The sequence below is a fragment of the Dipodomys merriami genome, unplaced genomic scaffold, assembly GCF_024711535.1.
Source record: "Dipodomys merriami isolate MVZ:Mamm:240054 unplaced genomic scaffold, mDipMer1.0.p SCAF_1, whole genome shotgun sequence".
Lineage (NCBI taxonomy): Eukaryota > Metazoa > Chordata > Mammalia > Rodentia > Heteromyidae > Dipodomys > Dipodomys merriami.
Window position 1 is genome coordinate 136,498,846 of NW_027202270.1, and position 20,101 is coordinate 136,518,946.

Below are 20,101 nucleotides of genomic sequence, written 5' to 3' on the forward strand. Positions count from 1 at the left end.
CAGTTTCCTAAAGAGCTACATATTATCTGAAAAACAAACAAAACACCAGACAAAAAGACTCTAAATCAGCATCCATTTAGGTCCTAAGGTATACACTGTTGTCTTTATTTTGCTGTGTCTCAAGAAGCCTACTTGTACAAATGAACCCCCCTTTCCCTTTTTACTAGGTGGTTTTAGCTGTTAAGAGCACTCATTAAACATTAAAACTCTTCTGTTCATTGTATTATATCAGTTGCCACCTAACTCAATATTTTGCCTTTTGCTTTTGGTGGGCTCAAACCCAGGACCTTGCACATGGTAGCTCAGCACTCTACCACTGAGCTACATCTTCAGCTCTTAGTATTTTGAGATAGGATGTCCCTATATTGTTCAGGCTGACCTTGAACTTGAGATCCTCTTCCTCCTGAATGCTTGTATTATAGTTGTGTGTCACTATGCTCTATGCTAGGGTAATACTTAATGTCTTAATTGGTCTAACAATATATTTTCTGACTAAAACCTAGCATGGTATTAGATACCTTTACTTTTTCTTAACTCCATAATTAGCTATGTACTTCCTTTTCTGGACTACCCTTTACAAAAAAAGTTAAGTGTAAATATCTGAGAAGAGCAGAGAATGACAAAATTACATTGTGATGTGGTTATTGGGTGTCTGGCCAGGTTCATGGTCTAGCTAATTGACTGCTCCTGCATGCTTCTTTTGTTTAAATTTGTGGATCACACAAAATTACTGATTATACAAATAATGGATCTTTGGAAATATCTAAAAGACAAAATAATATTAAGTCTATCTCCCTTCTACCCCTACCCTCCCCCTTTTTGTTCAAATGTTAAGAAGTCTTGAGTAGGGATGTAGCTCAGTGGCAGAGCACTTGCCTAGTAAGTGCAACATCCAGGGTTTGATCCCCAGTACCAAAAAAAGAAAAAACAAACAAAAAACCCGTTTAGCTGGGTGCCAGTGGCTCACACCTGTAATCCTAGCTACTCAGGAGGCTGAGATCTAAGGATAGTGGTTCACAGCCAGTCTGGGCAGGAAGGTCTGTGGTGAGACTCTTATCTTTAATTAACCAGTAGAAAACTGGAAGTGGCCCTGTGGCTCAAGTGATAGAGCACTTGACTTGAGTTGAAGAGCTCAGGCACAGTGCCCAGGCCCAGAGTTCAAGCCCTATGACTGACCCAAAAAAAAAAAAAAAGTCTTTTTTGTGTATGTTATTTTATTTTTTCTCTCTGGTGTCTTTTGAACTGGAATCACATAGTTACCATGGTTATTGTTTATTTTCTGAAATTAGGCCTGCCTTTCCAGTATAATACAATTTTGTAGGACTTTGCATACAATTAAGGAATTGCTTTCAATGCTTTATGCTTGAGACTTGCAGAGCCAGGAATGCAAAAGACTGCTCCTGTTCTCTTGGAGAATTCACTTACATGACACTGAAAAGTACTTTTTTTTTTCCTTCCACCTCCAGCCTTTCCCTTTAAAACTCAAAGGAGATTTTGATTCTGAGGTAAATTATACCTCCTAAATGTAGAGCACATTTATACTCATTAATAAAGGTGTCTGAAATGTTTCCACCAAACTGTTTTAAGCTGCAGCTGCTTTCAGGTTGTAGCTTTAAGAGGGAGAGCACAGGTTGCCAGTCCTGCTGTCAAAGTTGGCCCAGGAAGACAGAATCTCTTCCTTTCTTAGCAATCAAGAAAAGTGATGTGAATAAGGTTGGCATTCTGTTGTAAAACTAGGAGCTGAAAGGTTAGTTTATATAAAAAAAGAACAGTTGTACGAGGATTTAGCATACATTCATTACTGTGGCCAGAAGAACAATACCAGATCTGTAGAAAGATTTTTTCCCAAATTTAAGGGAATTCAAAGAGGAAAATGGTTTTGTGTGGAGTTTTTCCTCCTTTCCTCCATTTCTCCTTTTTCCCTTTTTTCTTCCTGTTGCCTCCCATCATTCTTTTTCCTCAGCTTTCCAAATAGCTACAAGCACACACACCATGCCAGGTTACAGTGTTTTAAATAATAAAATGCTAATATGAACTACAAATTAATTGTTAGATTAGTCTAACAAGGTTGCAGTAGGAAGCATTTGAATGACTGATTTTTGAGGACCTTTGGGGAGGGCCTGAGAATTGATTTTTCAGCACTTACAAGTCTGTAGTAGTAGTATATTTGTCATTTGCACTTTGCCCCTTGTTCTTTTTCCCTTTTCCCTGTTGTGGCTGTTGGTTGTACTGTTTGTGCTGTTTATTGTAGAAGCACAGTTGTGACAGTGTGTCTCACAGAGTCATTTTATTCCTCGTACCCTGTACTTACATTTTGTAAAAGCAAATTTCACTTGAGCGCATCCTTGATCAGGAAAAAAATATTAATTTTATTAAAATTTGACTCTTCTTAGATGAGATAAAGGTGTATATTGGGTCTTGCTTACTAGGCTGGTGTTCTGCGTTTGAGCCATACCTCCAGTCACATACTCTGCTGCTTATCTTGGAGATAAGCATCTGGTGGATTTTTTGGGGGGGGGGTGGTGACATCCATTCTTTGGATTTCAGCCTCTTTTGTAGTTAGGATTACAGGGATGAACCACCAGACCTGACTTTAAAATTTGACTCTTGAGCAAACATTTAAAAAATATACTTTATGATGACATAGGAAGTATACATAGGTCATGTGGAGTATATTGTGAGATGGCTACTATGATAATGGCAGGCTAATCTATTTTATGACTTAATCTAATCTAGCTTGCAATTCTATAAAATGTAATTTCTACTTGAAGGAACAAACTAAGGCCATTAAGATTTAGGTATTTGGCAGATACTTTAAAACAAGGAAGGGAGTTGATAATAATCACAACTTAGAATTAGAAATGTTTAAAAATGTTATCTTTTATATCCATTGCCTCAATTGTGATTTGTGTGTGTGCGTGCGTGCGTGCGTGTGTGTGTGTGTGTGTGTGTGTGCGTGTGTGCGTGTGTGTGCGCACACGTGCGTGTGCACACGCTTCCTCACACATGCATGTATGCACACATGTGCACACCAGTCCTGGGGCTTGAACTGATTTATGGCCTGGGTTCTGTCTCTTGAGATTTTGTGCTCAAGGCTAATGCTTTATTGCTTGAGTCACAGCTGCACTCTTATGGTGGTTACTTTGTAAGAGTCTTGTGAAGTTTCCTGTCCTGGCTGGCTTTGAACTGTGTCCTCAGATCTCAGCCTCTTGAGTAGCTAGAGTTATGGGAATGAAAGAATTTTTAAAGACATGGTTTTTAAAGATATGTACTAGAATGTGTCAACATAGGAGAGATCTGCATAAAATGGGAAAGCAGTATTTTCTACTTGGCAAATGAATTTTGGGAACATATGCATGGATGGAAGTCCACTCCAAATGCAATAGCAGATAATTGGATTTTGGTGGGTTTTAATCTTATGAAACATAAAAATAACTGAAACTTTTAAATTCAGCATTGTACTGATTTTTTAAAAAATTCATGTCTCCAGCTCTTTTTGCTTTAGTTATTCCTCAAGTAAGGTCTTATATTTATGACAGAGCTGGCCTGACCTTGATCTTTTTATTTCTGCCTCTCCTTGTAGCTGCGTGGCAGGTATGTGATGACACACACCTGGTTGAAATGGGTTCTCATTTTTTTGGGCAATGAATTCCAAAAATCTTGAATGTTTAGACATGACTCTGTGTGCTGGTACTAAGGCTGAAATGCAGGGCCTCTCATTCTCCCTTAGGTTTTTCACTAAAGGCTAGCACTCTACTACTTGAACCACACCTTCACTTTCAGGTTTTTGCTGGTTAGCTGGAGCTAAGTCTGAGATTTGTCTGAAGAATCTGGCTTTGAACTGCAGTCCTCTTATCTCAGATTCCTGAGAAGCTTGGATTACAGGCATGTGCCAGTGCCTCAGAGGAGAGGATATTTGATGTGACAATTTTCACTTTTAGAAATGTTTATTCATGACATAACTGAAGAAGTGCATGGACCTGTAGTAGGTTCTGTGATGCACATTTTGGCATGATTTGATATAGCAGTAAAAAACTGCTTAAATATATGGAGATTTGCTAAATTGATGGTGAATATTGAAAGTATTCATTATAAATTGTTTATATTGTATTGTTTAAATGGCAAAGGTAGTTCATAAAGTTCCGAGGATTTTATAGAAGGTAAGATGTTGCAGAAGGAGGCACACACATTAAACACCAACACTGTTTGTCTTAGAATGCTTAGTTTATGGGGTATTTTTATTTGAGCTGTTTGATTGTATTTCCTGATTCACTTAAAAAGTAAAACAGAAACAAAACCATAACAGCAATTGTGGAGTACATGTAAATGTTAGCATGGATTGACATTAAAATCAGATTTTCTAAGCCCTGTCATTTCTAGTGTAAAAGAAGGCTTTCATAATTTTTTGATACTATGAAATTAACTATAATCTGTTTGTTACAGCTTGTATATGAATTTTTCATACGATTTTTGGAAAGCCAAGAATTCCAACCCAGCATTGCCAAAAAATACATAGACCAGAAATTTGTATTACAGGTAAGTACCTTCTTGTAGTTGTGGTTGTGTATATGTAATTTACTTGTTACTGTCTCATTTTCTCTCTGATGTTTGTGTTTTTGGACTTTTTTTTTAAGGTCTTAGCAATCATTTTAATTAGTGAAAGGATAAAAATGAAGTACTTTTATAAGAAAAGTGACAGTTATGTTATTTCATAAACAAACATATACATATAAGTTAGTTTCTATAATTGTCTATGAAAAGCAATAAGTACCACTTAATGCCTGCATCTCTGAGACTTTTTTCTTCAAGTTTAATTGCAAAGAAATTTCCTCTCACCTGTGTGATGCTTTCTGTAACTTAAACTTTTCATTGGATAAGTTTTGTTAAGAACTATTGTGTAGATATATCTTCAGAGTATGAAAGCTCACCATATAGAGCATAATAACCTTTAATAATCAAAATGCGAATGCTGGGAAATTGCTCGGCTTACAACTGCTAAGTTTCTCTGCAGGGATTAGCGCTGACTAATCTATTGGCACTTATCAGGGAATGCATTTTTTCTGACTTTCTACTTTGTGTCTTTATAACCACAGGCTCTGTCTTCTTTTTTACTGGGGAATATTTTCACATAAACACTGAATTTTTAGGTAACCTCTCTTTGCTCCCATTGTGAATATTCATTTCTAAAAATACATACTGCAGGGCTGGGAATGTGGCTCAGTGGTAGAGTGCTTGACTAGCATGCATGAAGCCCTAGGTTCTATTCCTCAGTAACACATAAACAGATAAGGCTAGAAGTGGTGTTGTGGCTCAAGTGGTAGAGTGCTGGCTTTGAGCAAAAGAAGCTCAGGGACAGTGCCCAGGTTCTGAGTTCAAGCACCAGGACTGGAAAGACAAAAATAAGAAACAGAAACACACACATACATACACACTTTCGCCACATTGTTATGTGCACTATTATAGCTTCTTTCTGACTGACCACTAGATGACCAGAGCTTCAAATTAGAAATATTAATTTGGCAGGCAGTTGATCTCTTGGCCTTACCAGCATAAATACTGGTAACCTTCATGGTGACCTGATTCCCTTCCTATGTATAAATTAACAAATTTGGAGTTCAGGATAGTAGGCTGAGTCATAGCTGGTAGTTTGACTGCTTTTGGCACTCAGAGCTCTTTCATAAGGTAGATAGAGTTCAGTCCAGCAGAGTGCCAGGGACAGGCAAACTATAGGAGGTGAGAACCTTGGAGCCTCCTGTGCAGTGTAGTTGAGTGGAATGAACCCCAGATTTCAAATGTTGGCTCAGAGCTGAAGAGGATGTTGGGGAATGATGCCTAATGTTAGGGAAGGGAACTCTGTAGCTCTATATGTTTTTTACTCCTGCAGTTTCAGGGCAGGTCCTCAAGCTCAGAGGTGTAGCTAAAGTACTTCAGTACCTGAATCATGACTCAAACGTAAGCCTAGATAGCTTTGGATTGGCCAAACAGCTGTCAGACTGTGACATAGACGGAGAGTCCTGAACCATCTCTCATTTGTCAAGTTTCGAAGCCTTCAGTATTTTTTGTCTTTTGTTTTTAAATATGTGTACATCTGAACACAGTGACAAGAGTTTGGTTAGCTAATACAGCTGTTGAGGTGTCCTGTTTCCTATCTACATCCTTGTTTTTGTTTTTGTTTTCTCTCCTGAGACTGAGACTCAAACAAACTCGGTATCTGATGCTTTTGCTCATTGGCTAGTATTCTACCACCTGAGCCATGCCTCCAACCCCAAGACTATTTTTTTATTTCTTCTGTTTTCCCCCTTCCTACTCTTTCTCCTCCCTCTTCTCCTCCTTCTCCCTGTTCTTTAGTTTTTCTTCCCAAGGTTGGTGCTACCACTTGAGCATACAGCTCCATTTTCTTTTTCTTTTTTTTTTTTTTTTTTTTGGTGGCTAATTGGCGATAAGAGTTTTATGAATTTTTCTGCCCAGACTGTCTTCGAATTGTGCCACTGACTCCAGATCAGCTCTGGGTTCCTTCTCTTCCTCTTCCTCTTCTTCTTCCTCATCCTCTTCCTCCTCATCCTCTTCCTCCTTCTTCTCCTCCTCTTCCTCCTCCTCCTCTTATAGACTTTCTTGCCAGGGCTGGCTTTGAATCACTATCCTCAGATCTTAGCCTTCCGAGTAGCTAGGATTACAAACATGAGCCACTGGTGCCCGGCTAACTCTAGTTTTCTTCTTTTTCTTTTTATTATTATTATTTTTCTTTTTGATTGTGGGGCTTGAACTCTAGACCTGGGCGCTATCTCTTAGCTCTTCAGCTCAAGGCCAAGCAAGCACCTTGAGCCACAGGGCCTTCTTCTGGCTTTCTGGTGGTTAATTGGAGATAAGAGTCTCACGGGGCTGGGTGCTGGTGGCTCACGCCTGTAATCCTAGCTACTCAGGAGGCTTAGAGCTGAGGATCGTGGTTCAAAGCCAACCCTGGGCAGGAAAGTCCGAGAGACTCTTATCTCCAATTAACCACCAGAAAACTGGAAGTGGCACTGTGGCTCAAGTGGTAGAGCGCTTGCCTTGAGCTGAAATGCTGAGGAACAGTGCCGAGGCCCAAAGTTCAGTCCCCACAGCCAACCTAAAAAACCAAAAAAATCTCATGGATGTTCCTGCCTGGGCTGGCTTTGAACCGGGATCCTCAGATCTCAGTCTCCTGAGTAGCTAGGATTATAGGCATGAGCTACTGACACCTGGCTGCTAGCTTTTTCTTTTTTTGCTTGATGGGCAAGTTCTACTACTTGAGCTACAGTTTAACGATGCTAGCCTCTGGTCCTAAGTGACTTCAAATTGATTTTCATACACATTACTATAAAGCCAGTGTGTTTCCTTATTTTTATTTGTTTTATAACTTTAAAAAATATCTAAGGGTAGAACTTGCTCTTTGTTTTTATGGAATATACTTTTTTTCCTAGTTGTAGGGAATTTTTCTGAGTCTTTGTCATGTATTATACTCTTAAAATTAAGTCTTTTGACATTTGTAACCTTCCTAAAATGCTATCAGACTTTATCTAAGTCATTGATTAAAATTGTGAAACTAGGCAGGGCTGATAAAAGCCTATGATGTGCTTTAGAAATTCCCATACTTTAGTACAGATTAATCAGTAGTCTTTGCATTCTGTCCTTTAATAAATTAGCAATTCACTTTCGTATGTTATCATCCTTATGGTTCTTAGTTTTGGTTAGGAGGAGAGCATGCAGAACTTGTCAGAGGTTGTGGTAATTAGGACTTCACCTTGTTAGTCTTCCCCTCAGCCACAAGCTGTGAAGCTCTTTTGTGAGAAAAGTTTGTTCCCTGCCTGCTTACTGTTCCCCACAGACTCCCATACTGCCACCTTGTCCTTGTGTATTCTGTACATATGTTTGGTTTGCTTGATCCTTGGCAACACTCATGTTTCTTTCTGGTAAATCAAGATGAGATTTATCTTACTCTTTTTCATTAGGCAGATACCCAATTTTTCCTAGATTGATGATCTCAAAAAAAAGTTTTCATGCTTTTAACCAAGACTTAACTAGGTTAGATAAAATTTATTCTAGCCATGAGATTTACATTTACTTTCTGTGTAAACTAGATGTAATTCTTGACCGTTTTTGGTTTTGTATGACTTCCATCCTTCGTCGGAGAATACAAAGACAAAATAAGAATTGAGCTATTTTGTCTTGTAGTTACAGAGCTCTCTGGGTTTGAATACTTATTCCACTGGGTATTGTAAGTGTACTTTAGGAGCTGAGAATATGAGCTAAGCAAAAGGAGCTTCATTCAAACACAGGCCCTTCTGTCTCCTTGCATGGGACTTTTAGCAAGTGTCCGTACTTGATTCCTAAGCTTGGGTTTGCTCACTCAGGATATGGGAATCATAGAATCAGTGAGAATAATAAACTTTCAGACTGGCAGTCCATTTAGTGTAGTTGTTGGTACCCGGATACAAAGACAGGATTCCTACCTTCAGTCTACAAAGACAGCATTCCTACCTTCAGTCTGAAATTGATAACAAGTCCTGGGCTCATGAGCATTGACTACTTTGAGGCTTTCTGTCTTTGGTAAAATAAGCTTACTTACTGTTATTGTGGAGGGCATAGTAGAGGCTCATTAAATTTGAATTCCTTTTTATACTCTTTATCTGCCTAAATTGGTAGCATATCTTATTTTCTTGATGCCAATATTTAGAAAGTTCTTTTTTTCTTGGTGCTGAAGATTATTGCTTTTAAGGTCATATACTGAGCCTGTACTTTCCAACTAAGTCACATTTCCATCTTGAAACAAAATTTAAGCATTTATATAAAATTTAGAATAATGACATCAAGATATATTGTACTAATAAACTGACATGCTGAAATCCCTTTATACAACTACTTAAGGTAATAAAAGAAATTTAAAACAGACCAGGTTCTGGTCACTCATGCATGTAATCCAAGCTACTCAGGAGGCTGAGATCTAAGGATCTCAGTTCAAAGTCAGTGTGGGCAGGAAAGTCTTTGAGACTCTTATCTCCAATTAACCACCAAAAACGCAGCAGTGGAGCTGTAGTAGAGTGCTAGCCTTTAGCATAGAAGCTTAGGAACAATGCCTGAGTCCTGAGTTCAAGCCGTATTACTGGCACCAAAACCAAACCACCACTACTACCTCCACCACCCACATACCAATTTAGCTCTCAGCAGTTCAAAAAAGAAAAAAAATTGAATACAGTATATTATAATAGCATTGAGATAGGTGATTGGAACCTAACAGTTCCTGTCGAATTGGAACTTGCATAGAGAAACTTCTTCCAAGTATGCCATAGAACCTGTAAAGACAAAGGCCAGTACATAACAGGTGCACACAAACATGTATTTCCTGATTTGCTATCATTGTTCCAAAGAGAAAAATCTCTCAAATTTTGACACAGTTATTCTATAAGATATAATCAGTTGTGTACACAAAAGACAGTTGTGAAAAAGATATTCAATGCATCGTTGTTAATAATTACTGCAAAATGGAAACAACTTTAATTTCTCAGCTAGTTGAACAAACTGGACATTTCTATGGTGGGCAGCTACTCATCAGTTAGTAAAAAGAATGCGATCTACTTTTCAGTGAAACACATGTACTATGCAGAACCCATAGTTTTTGAGCCTGTAGTTGTTACTTTGGGAAAAAGGCATTTGTCTTTTTGTCTTAGTGAGTTGTTGCCACTATGGAATACAGTAGGATTCTTCTTATTCATGAAAGATGAGCCTCCAAGGCCTTTAGAAAGTGCCTGAACCCTACAGACAAGCACTGGAGTGCAGTGACAGTCCATCTGATAAGCTAACAGCTGAGAGTCCAGGGGGCGGGTATTGTACAGCAGGGGGATATGCTGGACAAAGGGATTCACAGTGTGGGTATGATGAAGGGGGGAGCAGGGTGGAATTTTCTCATGTTTCTCAGAATGACCTGCAACTGCAAACTTGAGAATTATTTCTTGAGCCATGGAGACTGGAACACCTGTTAATGACTCTTATTAACAAGGCCCCATCTGACCCACTCCATCCACTATGGGAACATCTCCGGCCACCCCTGAACACACCTATGACTTGAGACATGTTTGAACTATATGTGCTCTATATTCCCTGGCCCTTAATTCTGTTTAAAGCAAATGCGTGCTCCCCAAAGATGACTGAAGTTCTGTCTTCCCGTGGATCGCTCATGCCATGTAATCTTCCCTGCCTCAAAAGGAAAAAAAAAGTATTTTTCATTTAATTTTTTTGGATTGTGGTTGACTTTGAGTAACTGAAAGCAGAATTTGGCTAAGCGGTCTATTGTACCTAAAAGCTAGGTAGCATGAAAAGAATAAGATTATTTCTCTTTCTGGTGGATGGGAAGTCCAGGGTCCAAGTGTCGGCACCTAGTTAGGGCTTTGTAATGTGTCCTCACATGGTAAAGGTGGAAGGGTAGGAGAGAATGAAGCCATTCCTACAGTCCCATCTCCTGTGCCTCCCTCCCCGCACCCCCCTCTCCCCGCCCCTTTCTTTTTTTGGGGGGGGGGGTCTGGTCATGGGGCCTGAACTCTGGGCCTGGGCTCTGTCCCTCAGCTCTTCAGCTCAAGGATAGCGCTCTACCACTTGAGCCACAGCGCCACTTCCAGCTTTTTTCTTTTTTGCTTATGTGGTGCTGAGGAATCGAACCCAGGGCCTCATGCATGCAAGGCAAGCTCTCTACCACTGAGCCACCTTCTCAGCCCTCCCAGCCCCTTTCTGTACCTTTTTCTTTTCTTTTTTCTTTTTTGGCTGGTCCTAGGGCTTGAACCCTAGCCCGGGCACTGTCCCTGGCCCTCTTTGTGCTCAAGGCTAGCACTCTACCACTTGAGCTACAGTGCCACTTCTACCTTTTTCTGAGTAGTTTATTGGACATAAGGGTCTCACAGACTTTCCTGCCTGGGCTGGCTTTAAACGGCAATCCTCAGATCTCAGCCTCCTGAATAGCTAGGATTACAGGCATGAGCTACTGGTGCCTGGCTGCAGTCCCTTAAAAAAAAAAAAAAGTGACATTAATCCAGTTTTGAGGCTAAACACCTGAAAGGCTCTACCTCCAAAAAGGTTTGTATTGGAGATTAAGTTTCCAAAACATGAATTGGGAAGTAAGGGCACATTAAAGCCTAGCAGTATATGTGAAGAATTTGGGAAGAGATATTGCCAAGTTATTGTTAATTGTTTGGAAGGGCATGATAATATGTGATGATTTTACTTTCTATTTTTGTCCATCTCTGTATCTACTTATTTTTAAAATTAAAAAAATGATCATGTGTATTATAATCAATAAAAATTGTACAGGTTTCAGTTGGAAGTATGCTTTCATTTTGCTTTTAAATTTTTGCAGACCTCAGCTAATTCTATGCATTTGCCTTCCTAAGACTATTTTTTGTAAAGCTGTACTATTCTTTTATGCCTAATATTCATTGTGTTTGCTTCCTTTCAGCATTTGGATATGCCCTTTTAAAATCTAAACCTTGGCTGAATGCTTCCTGTGTTGGCTCAAATGCTTTATTCAGTACCTTGAGTTGTTTTTCCTCATCAGGAAGCAGTATGGATTGGTGGCTAATTGTAGATGCTGGTTTGAGTTTATGCTCTGCTCCTTTTCATTGTGTGACTTTGAACAAGTTACATTAAGTACTCTTTGCATCCGTTTCCTTATTGGAAAATACGTGCAAGATCCATAGTACAAAGAGAATTGCATTGTAAGGTCATAACGAGTGAATACTATGCTCATAACTGTGTTGGTTTATCACTAATGTGTGCATGTGTGTATGTGTGTGTGCTTGCATGTGTGTGTGCATGCACATGCATGTACGTATGCATACTGGTAATGGGGTTTGAACTCAGGGCCTCACATTTTCACTTGGCTTTTTTGCTCAAGGCTGGTGGCACACCTTCACTTCTGGCTTTTTGCTGGTTCATTGGAAATAAGAGTCTCACAGACTTTTCTGTCAGGGCTGGCTTTGAATGGTCATTGTCAGATCTGAGAATTTATAGGTATAAGCTACCAGCCTCCAGCTTTGTCACTAGCATTTTTATTAGGATAAGTTCTTGTTTTAAGGACCTTTTTTAGCTGTATTTTCTTTTAGTAGCTTCAGGTTGTAGAATCATAGTGTTAGTATGTCACATCTTGCCAAGCATGTTAGGAATTACTTCAAATCCGATTCTTAGTCTAAAACCACTGGAGCCCTGTGGGCTTAACCTGATGGTTTGTTGTTGTTGTTGTTTTCTTCTCTTCAGGCTGTCAGGACCTCTTAGTTGTTGCATGTGGTCTCTTTATTTCTGGATTCTGTTCAGCGGGGCTTTGTCTATCACTGTCTTCTGACCAGTGTTGGAAGTGAAGGTTTCATCAGTGCCAGGACTGTATTTCACAGGATGATACGGGAAAGCCAGGGGTAGCATACGCTGATCTTCACAGAGGACCAGTGGTGCCAAGTAAAGTAGTCTGAGATGAAAGGGAGTGCTGGAAACTGTGGTCCCCCCACTAGTCTGGCCCCTGGAGGCGTGACCAACCGTTCAACAGAAAACCATGGAGATGTAGATTATGAATGGGCCAGACAAAACAGCATGTTCCTTTATTTTTATTGAGGGGTTTTAGATGTTTTTCTTTTAGGGTTATTCTTTATTTTGTATTCAGGAATATGACTGGCCTACTGGAATTTCATTGTGATTTTTTTTAAATTAAATCTGCATTTACATAACCTTTAGCATCTTTTATGTACTCATCTAAGTCTTTACACAGGAAAGCTGTCAGACATTAAAGACTGTCATTTTATCACACAGTACACTGGTGCCCATGGTAATGTTGATTTTAGAATTAGGTAACTTGGTAAAGTGTCTTCTGCAGCTACAAATTGTATGCTTGCCTCTGTTTGTGAACAAATCTGCCTGTCCTCCATAAAGATCATTTCATCTGTGTAAGGATGTTGGGGAGATGGTTTCTTTCTGATTGGGGAACAAGTGAATAGCAAACCTTGATTGTTTCTTTGGGTGGGTTATTGTGGCCACAGTTGAACAGAGTATTTCTGAAGATTGTTTTCAACCTCTCTGCAGATCTGAAAAATTTGTCAGTGGTTGCTAAGAGACATACAAGTCAAGTATCCCCAGAAACATATGTACTGCTGGAGATAGCTATTTAGTAATTTGTACTTCACATTTGCAGTTATATTTAGCTGAAAGGTGTTGTAATTATATGCAAATTATGCAAATAATGCAGCCTGTCCTTAAAAATGACCTTTTGTTATCGTGTTCTTAAAAACTCGAGCCAAATTGGACATAACACAAACCAAGCTGTTAAAAAATTATAAGCTCTAGGCTAGGTGCTAGTGTTCACACTTGTAATCCTAGCTACTCAGGAGGCTGAGATCTGAGGATTGCAGTTCAAAGCCAACCTGGGCAGCAGAGTTATCTCCAGTAAACTACTAAGAAAACTGGAAGTGGAGTTGTTCAGATGGTAGCCATAAACAGAGGAGGATCAGGACAGCATCCAGTTCCTGAGTTCAAGCCCCAGGAACAGCACGTGCGCACACACACACACACACACACACACTGTAAGTTCTAAACTGAAATAAAAATTATAAGGCCTTGAATCTCAACCCTAATACAAGGAGATTTTGCAAGCATGTTTCATGAATGTCAACATCTTTCTCTATTTCTGTCTCCCCCCACCCCCAGCCTATAGCAGTTAAAACTTGAGAAACTGTTTTTCTACCTAGAATTTATCAGATAGCTATTGCAGATAAATAATAACTCATCTCATCCTGTCTTGCTCAGCATTTAACTAAGAAACCTCTCAAAGGGCTTTGCTACTGTTAGTGCTGTGTCCCGAGCCGGCCTTTGCAGCACTCAGCTTGAGTGGGTACACTGACCCTCTGTAGGAAAGAGTCCTGTGCCTGGTGTGATGCTCAGTGGTTCTGCCTTGAAATTCTGAATATTTTCTGAACAAGGACACTTACTGCATGTTCATTTACCTGAGTCCTACCAGTAGCCAGTCCCCACCTGCAGCCTGTTAGTGCATTTTTATGTAGTTACAACAGCTCTCTTTTGAAATGCTGACCAAATTGATTGTCTTCCTTTGAAATCACAAGGTTTCCTTGAATTCGATACAATACATAAAGGGGGAATTGACCTGGCTAGTTAGAATGCCTAAAATTGGAAGGAAGCTGTGACTTAGTAGAATTGTTCATATTTTTACCTTTGAAATTTTTATACTTATTTTCCATAAAGGTCTTCAAGGCAAGAGTTACTAGAAACTTCCTCTTTAATCCTTTGGCCCAGTGGGGATTATGGCCCACTCTGTTGCCATAATCTCTTCATTTCCCATAGTGGTCCTTTTTGCCAGTCCGGGGCGGGCTGGCGGTGCTTTAACTTAGGGCCTGGGTGCTGACCCAGAGCCTCTCTGTGCTCAAGGCTAGCACTGTACTACTTGAGCCACAGCACCACTTCTGGCTTTTTCTGAATTGTTTATGGGAAATAAGACAAAGAAAACAAGAACAACAGCTCCCATTTCCTGGAGTATATATCAATAAATATTATTTTATAGATCAGAGAGATGCACACAGGCATTGCAGCTTTGTGTTCCTCTCCTGAGAATACCCTCCTTTGGTCTCACTGTGTGTGAATGCCTAGAGTCTGTATAGGTAATGTCCCAGTGTATTTTAGATCTAGCTTCTGCAAATGGAGAAGCTTTTTAATTTGAGGCAATCCTATTTGGCAGTTCTTGGTCTTATTTCTTGAGCCATTGCCTGTGATTAGATCTTCATCTGTTTTCCTATAGTAGTTTCAAAGCTTCAAGTCTTACATTATGATTTTTTTTTTCTCCTTACTCTCTTCCTTCCTTTTCTTCTTGGAGGCCTCCTTCCTGGAGCCCTGGTCATCTGGCTCTGCTTGGCACTGGTACCTTCTCTCAGGCTAAGTCCAAGTGGTCCCCCTGAGATTTCTTTTGCCTTTTTCTGGACCATGTCTTTGCTTGGTGGAACATGTTCTCTTGATACTTGATGAGAAAGTTACCTTGATGCAAATTTGATACTTGATGTACATGTTTTAAAAGATCACTTGTCTGGATGCTATCTTTTTCTGCCTACATATTTGATTGACATTTTAGTTAGACACACATTTGTGTCATTTTATTCATCTTCCTCTAGATGTTTATGGAATCGCTCTGTCAGCTTCCAGCTTTCAGTGTAGATATTGAGAAGGCTTATGTATGATGTCAGCAGCTGATTGGAGTTCACACAGGGCAGTGTTTGGAGTGGGCTAGTGGGAAGCATTGTGGGATACCAGCGTTTGCTTCTCTGTTCCTGGTCTGCTCCCACATGATTGATAGCTGCACTATAGGGTGATGTCATTAGGCGCAGCCCTTGCCTACAGCTGTGCTGTACCATTTGGACTTTGATGAGCTAAATACACCTTTTCTTCCTCATAAGTAGCCTGAGCTAAGTTCTTGCTTGTTATAACCCCCAAAAGCTGACTAATACAAATATTGCTGCCCTACTTTTAAACTCTTACTGCTTTTTTGGGATATCACTTTTTAGAGAAACCATCTCTGTCATTGTTTTCCTTCCATATAGAGTAAGTGTCTTACACATTTGTACAGCGTCCTGTGCTGTGTTTATTCAGCGTGGCCAGCACTGGACTGGGCTCTCTGAAAGCAGATGACATTGTCTTGCTTTTACCACCACCCTGGCACCTCGCGTGTATCACGCTTTTTTTTTTTTTTAATATATATATAATGATAGTATTGTGCTTTCTGTGTGTAGTCTCTCTTCCCTGCTCTGAACATTTTTGTATTGTTTTCGTATGGATATATGGCTTCAGTTCTGTTCATTGTACACTGGGAGTGTGGAATTGTCTAACTGTAAAACTTTTGAGCAACTGCCAAGCTATTTTCCACACTGAATGCACCCATTTGCTTGCCAACCATGTACGAGGGTTTCAATTTCTTTACATCCTTACCAATGCTTTTTTAGTTACAGTCACCAAGTGGTATCTTGTTTTTGTTTGGGGTTGGTGCTACTGTTGTGATTAGTGAAATCGAATGCTTTTTCATGCATCTATTAGTCATTTGTATACCTTCTTTGCAATGTCCATTTAAAATAAAGATCATTCAATTTTAAATGGAACTCAGTGCCTGGGCACTGTCCCTCAGCTTCTTTTGCTCAAGGCTAGAACTCTACCACTTGAGCCACAGTGCCACTTCTGGCTTTTTCTGTGTGGTATGTGGTAGTGAGGAATTGAACCCAGGGCTTCATGCGTGCTAGGCAAGCACTCTACCACTAAGCCACATTCCTAGCCTGATAGTGTTCTTTAAAGCACTGATGTTTTTATTTTGATAGTCTATTTTTTTCTCTTATTGCCTAGATAAGCTTTTCATTTCACAGCTAAAAATAAATCACTTCGTCTAGGACTATGAACACTTATTTTTACATTTTCTTCTATAGTTCAGTTCTTTAGGTTGTTTTTTTTTTTGAAAATAGATTTGAGTATTTGGTATGAGGTAGAGGTCCAACTTTATCTATTGCACGTGGATATCCAATCATCCTAGCACCATTGGTGGAGAACACTGTTCTTTCTGTGCTGAAATATCCTCACATCCTTACAGGAAATCAGTTGACTATACATTTGAGATTTATTTTTGGACTCTTAATTCTCACTTGGCATATCTATCCTATGTCAGTATCACACTTCTTTGATTACTATAGGCTTATAGTAAGTTTTGAAATCGAGATATGTAAGGCTTTTAATTTTGTGTCCCCTCTGTAACCTGATGGTTTTTGCTTCTCTAGGTCCTGTGTATTTATTTTCCTTTCTTCCTTCCCTTTTTCCCTCCAGCCTCCATTCCTCCCTTCTCCTGTCCCTCCCTTTCTTTTTTATTAGCATACATTATTTGTGACAGTCTGATCAAATCCATCCCCTTTTTGCTCTCCCTCATTTCCCCTCCCTCTTGTTTATTTTTATGAGATTCTGTGTCAGCCCCCTGAGTGTTGGTATTATATCTTTTTTTTTTTTTTGGGTCCAGTTGTGGGCCTGAACTCTGGGCCTGTGTGCTGTCCCTCAGCTCTTCCACTCAAGGCTAGCGCTCTACCACTTGAACCACAGCGCCACTTCTGGCTTTTTTCCTTTTTGCTTATGTGGTGCTGGGGAATCGAACCCAGGGCCTTATGCATACAAGGCAAGCGCTCTACCACTGAGCCACCTTCCCAGCGGTATTATATCTTTTTTTAAAATTTTATTGTGAAAATACATGGGCAAGGTAATGGGTGCATTTTTTATCAAGCATTGTTGCTTCCTCCTTTGTTTCCCCTTCCCATCCCTTCCCATCTCCCCCCACCCCCCACTCCCCCTGGAATTATGTCTATCTATATAGCTAAAGATTTGACCAATTCCTGGAAAACAAAGCAGCTGATTTTGTGTTTTATTTTTTTAGTGCTGGTCCTGGGGTTTGAACTCAGGACCTGGGTACTCTCCCCGAGCTTCTTTTCTCCAAGGCTAGCGCTCAGTCACTTGAAGGGCAGCTTCACTTTTGGCTTTGTGGTTCTTCTCCCCACCCCCACCCCCCCCACCTTGCAAAAATGATTTTTTCTTCTTTCTTTCTTTTTTTTAACCCATTTTTTTTGTATTTCAATATATTTTTTTAATTGTGAAAATACAGAGGGGATACAATTACATGAGTAAGGTAATGAGTACATTTCTTATCAAGCATTGTAGCCTCCTCCTTTGTTTCCCCTTCTCATTCCTTCCCATCACCCCCCCCTTTTTTTTGTGGTTCTTAATTGGAGATAGAGTTACACAGATTTTCCTACCTAAGCTGGCTTCCAGCTGCAGTCCCCAAGTTCTCAGCCTCCTGAGTAGCTAAGATTACAGGCATGAGCCCCAGGTGCCTCGCTGCAGCTGGTATTTTTGATAGCGGCTGAGTTCAATGTGTAGTGCCTACTGTCATTTGGTATAATACTTCTCTTTTGTAACTACTACCTCTTTTGAGGTCTGAGTCTCAAGAATACATGGATGTGATGTTACCAGGTTTCTATTTATTTTATTTGTTTGTTTGTTTTATTTATTTTTGGTCAATTGTGGGACTTGAACTCTGAGCTTGGGCACTGTCCCTGAGTTCTTCAGCTCAAGGTGAGCACTGTACCACTTGAGCCACAGTGCCACTTCCGTTTTTCTAGTAGTTTATTGGAGATAAGAGTCTCATGGAGTTTCCTGCCTGGTCTGGCTTTGATCTGCGATCCTCAGATCTCAGCCTCCTGGGTAGCTAGGATTACAGGCATGAGTCACTGGCACCTGGCAGGTTTCTATTATTTAAGGTTCCATATTTTTAAGAGTTATTTGCATGTAATTTATATAGAAGTAATCTGATGAATATTTACAAAATGAGCATGCCTAGGTAACAAGAGCACAGATAAAAAAAGGAGAATTTTGTTGGCATCATTAGGAGTTTTGATGTATGCTTTAGGTTAGGTTGTTTATGTACCTGTATATGTTGGTAGAGCTGAAGTCCTATATTTGGAACATAAGCAGTATAATAGTACAGTGTTTGAGGAAATGCCTTTAAGACCTTGAATGCCTAGGTTCAGATCTCAGCTCTACTGCTGACCAGCTGCAAACCCACAGCAGGTCACGTAAACTTTCTGTGCCCCCTTTTCCTGATGTGCAAAACTGAGATAGCACTATCTTATAATAAACATGCAGAGTGCAGGTGTTGACCATGATTACATTTGTTGTTGTTATTATTTGTATCTTCACTGGATTACAAACCCCTTTGTCTGTCACATTTGTTAGCACTCTATTTTCAGAGATTAGCACTGTGCCTGGTATATGATTGGTAACTTTTTGAGGACAGAAGCTCCAGCTACCTTGGAGGCTGAGATGGAAAAGAAAAAAGAAGGAAGGCAGAGGTTTTAAATAATGCACAATAGCATTCCTAAATCCTTTCCAGCAACTGCCACTGACATCTGCCCTATCTTTTCTTCACAATAGCTTTTGGAGCTATTTGACAGTGAAGACCCTCGGGAACGGGACTACTTAAAAACAGTCTTGCACAGAATTTATGGCAAGTTTCTTGGTCTTAGAGCATTTATCCGAAAACAGATTAACAATATTTTTCTAAGGTAAGTGGAGGGTGGGGGAGCAGGAGAAGGGGCAAAGTTAATGTTTTCATAGAAATAAGAAGTAAACGTGCCATATGTCAACCCCACAGTCTTGACTTTATTCTCCTTCTTCCCCTCCCCAGGTTTGTTTATGAAACTGAACACTTCAATGGTGTAGCTGAACTGCTGGAAATATTAGGAAGGTGAGCACTTGTTACATAATTGCTCATCTCAGGTAAATAGCATTCTGAAGATCAGATACTAGCTAAGCAGAGACTTCAAGAAATCAAGGAACATTTCTCAAAACTTAAAGGTTGTATTTCAGGAGGAAGTTTAGCAAGGGAGGCAGTGACAGGGAGGAAAAGAAGGAGGAAGGAAAAATAAAAGATGCTGATAAAAAGTTTTTGGGCTAGGCATTGGTAGCTCACACTTGTAATTCTAGCTAGTTAGGAAAGTCTATGAGATGCTTATCTCCAATTAACCACCCAAAAGTTGAAAGTAGAACTGTCACATGGCAGCCTTGAGCACCCAGGCCCTGGGTTCACGTTCTGGTACTGGCACATGGCACACACATACACACACAAATGTTTTGGGGAACCATCTGACTAGTTTTAAGAGCACAGGAGCCTTTGTTAGGTGATCATAAGCAAATTTAGCTTCTCACTCCTTTCCTACTTAAATATACTTTGAAGCAACTATGAAGCATTGATGACCACTGAAGTGGGCATAAGTATGTTGTGGCTGTGTGTCTGGGTCTATAATAGAAGCTTATTCAGAGTTAACAGTCCCACGTGGTCAGTTGGTGGTATAGGGTGCTGGCTATGCTTGGATTGCTAATTTGTATCTCTTTTCCTTTTTCCTAGTATTATCAATGGCTTTGCTTTACCTCTTAAGGCAGAACACAAACAGTTTCTGGTGAAAGTGCTGATCCCTTTACATACCGTCAGGAGCTTGTCACTCTTCCATGCCCAGGTAGAACTTGGAAAGACTGGTATTTT

At 39.9% G+C, this 20,101-nt stretch overlaps 1 protein-coding gene across 4 annotated transcripts in view; it reads left to right on the forward strand.

Annotated features, from left to right (window-relative positions):
• The window catches only part of Ppp2r5e (protein phosphatase 2 regulatory subunit B'epsilon), a 148,190-nt gene that overhangs the window by 105,512 nt on the left and 22,577 nt on the right, over positions 1–20,101 (forward strand). For all 4 annotated transcript variants that reach the window (XM_070032043.1, XM_070032059.1, XM_070032053.1 and 1 more), the window contains 4 exons: positions 4,444–4,536; positions 18,994–19,124; positions 19,247–19,306; positions 19,967–20,075. In XM_070032043.1, coding sequence (XP_069888144.1) covers positions 4,444–4,536; positions 18,994–19,124; positions 19,247–19,306; positions 19,967–20,075 — 393 coding nt within the window. The remainder of the gene's footprint in view (positions 1–4,443; positions 4,537–18,993; positions 19,125–19,246; positions 19,307–19,966; positions 20,076–20,101) is intronic.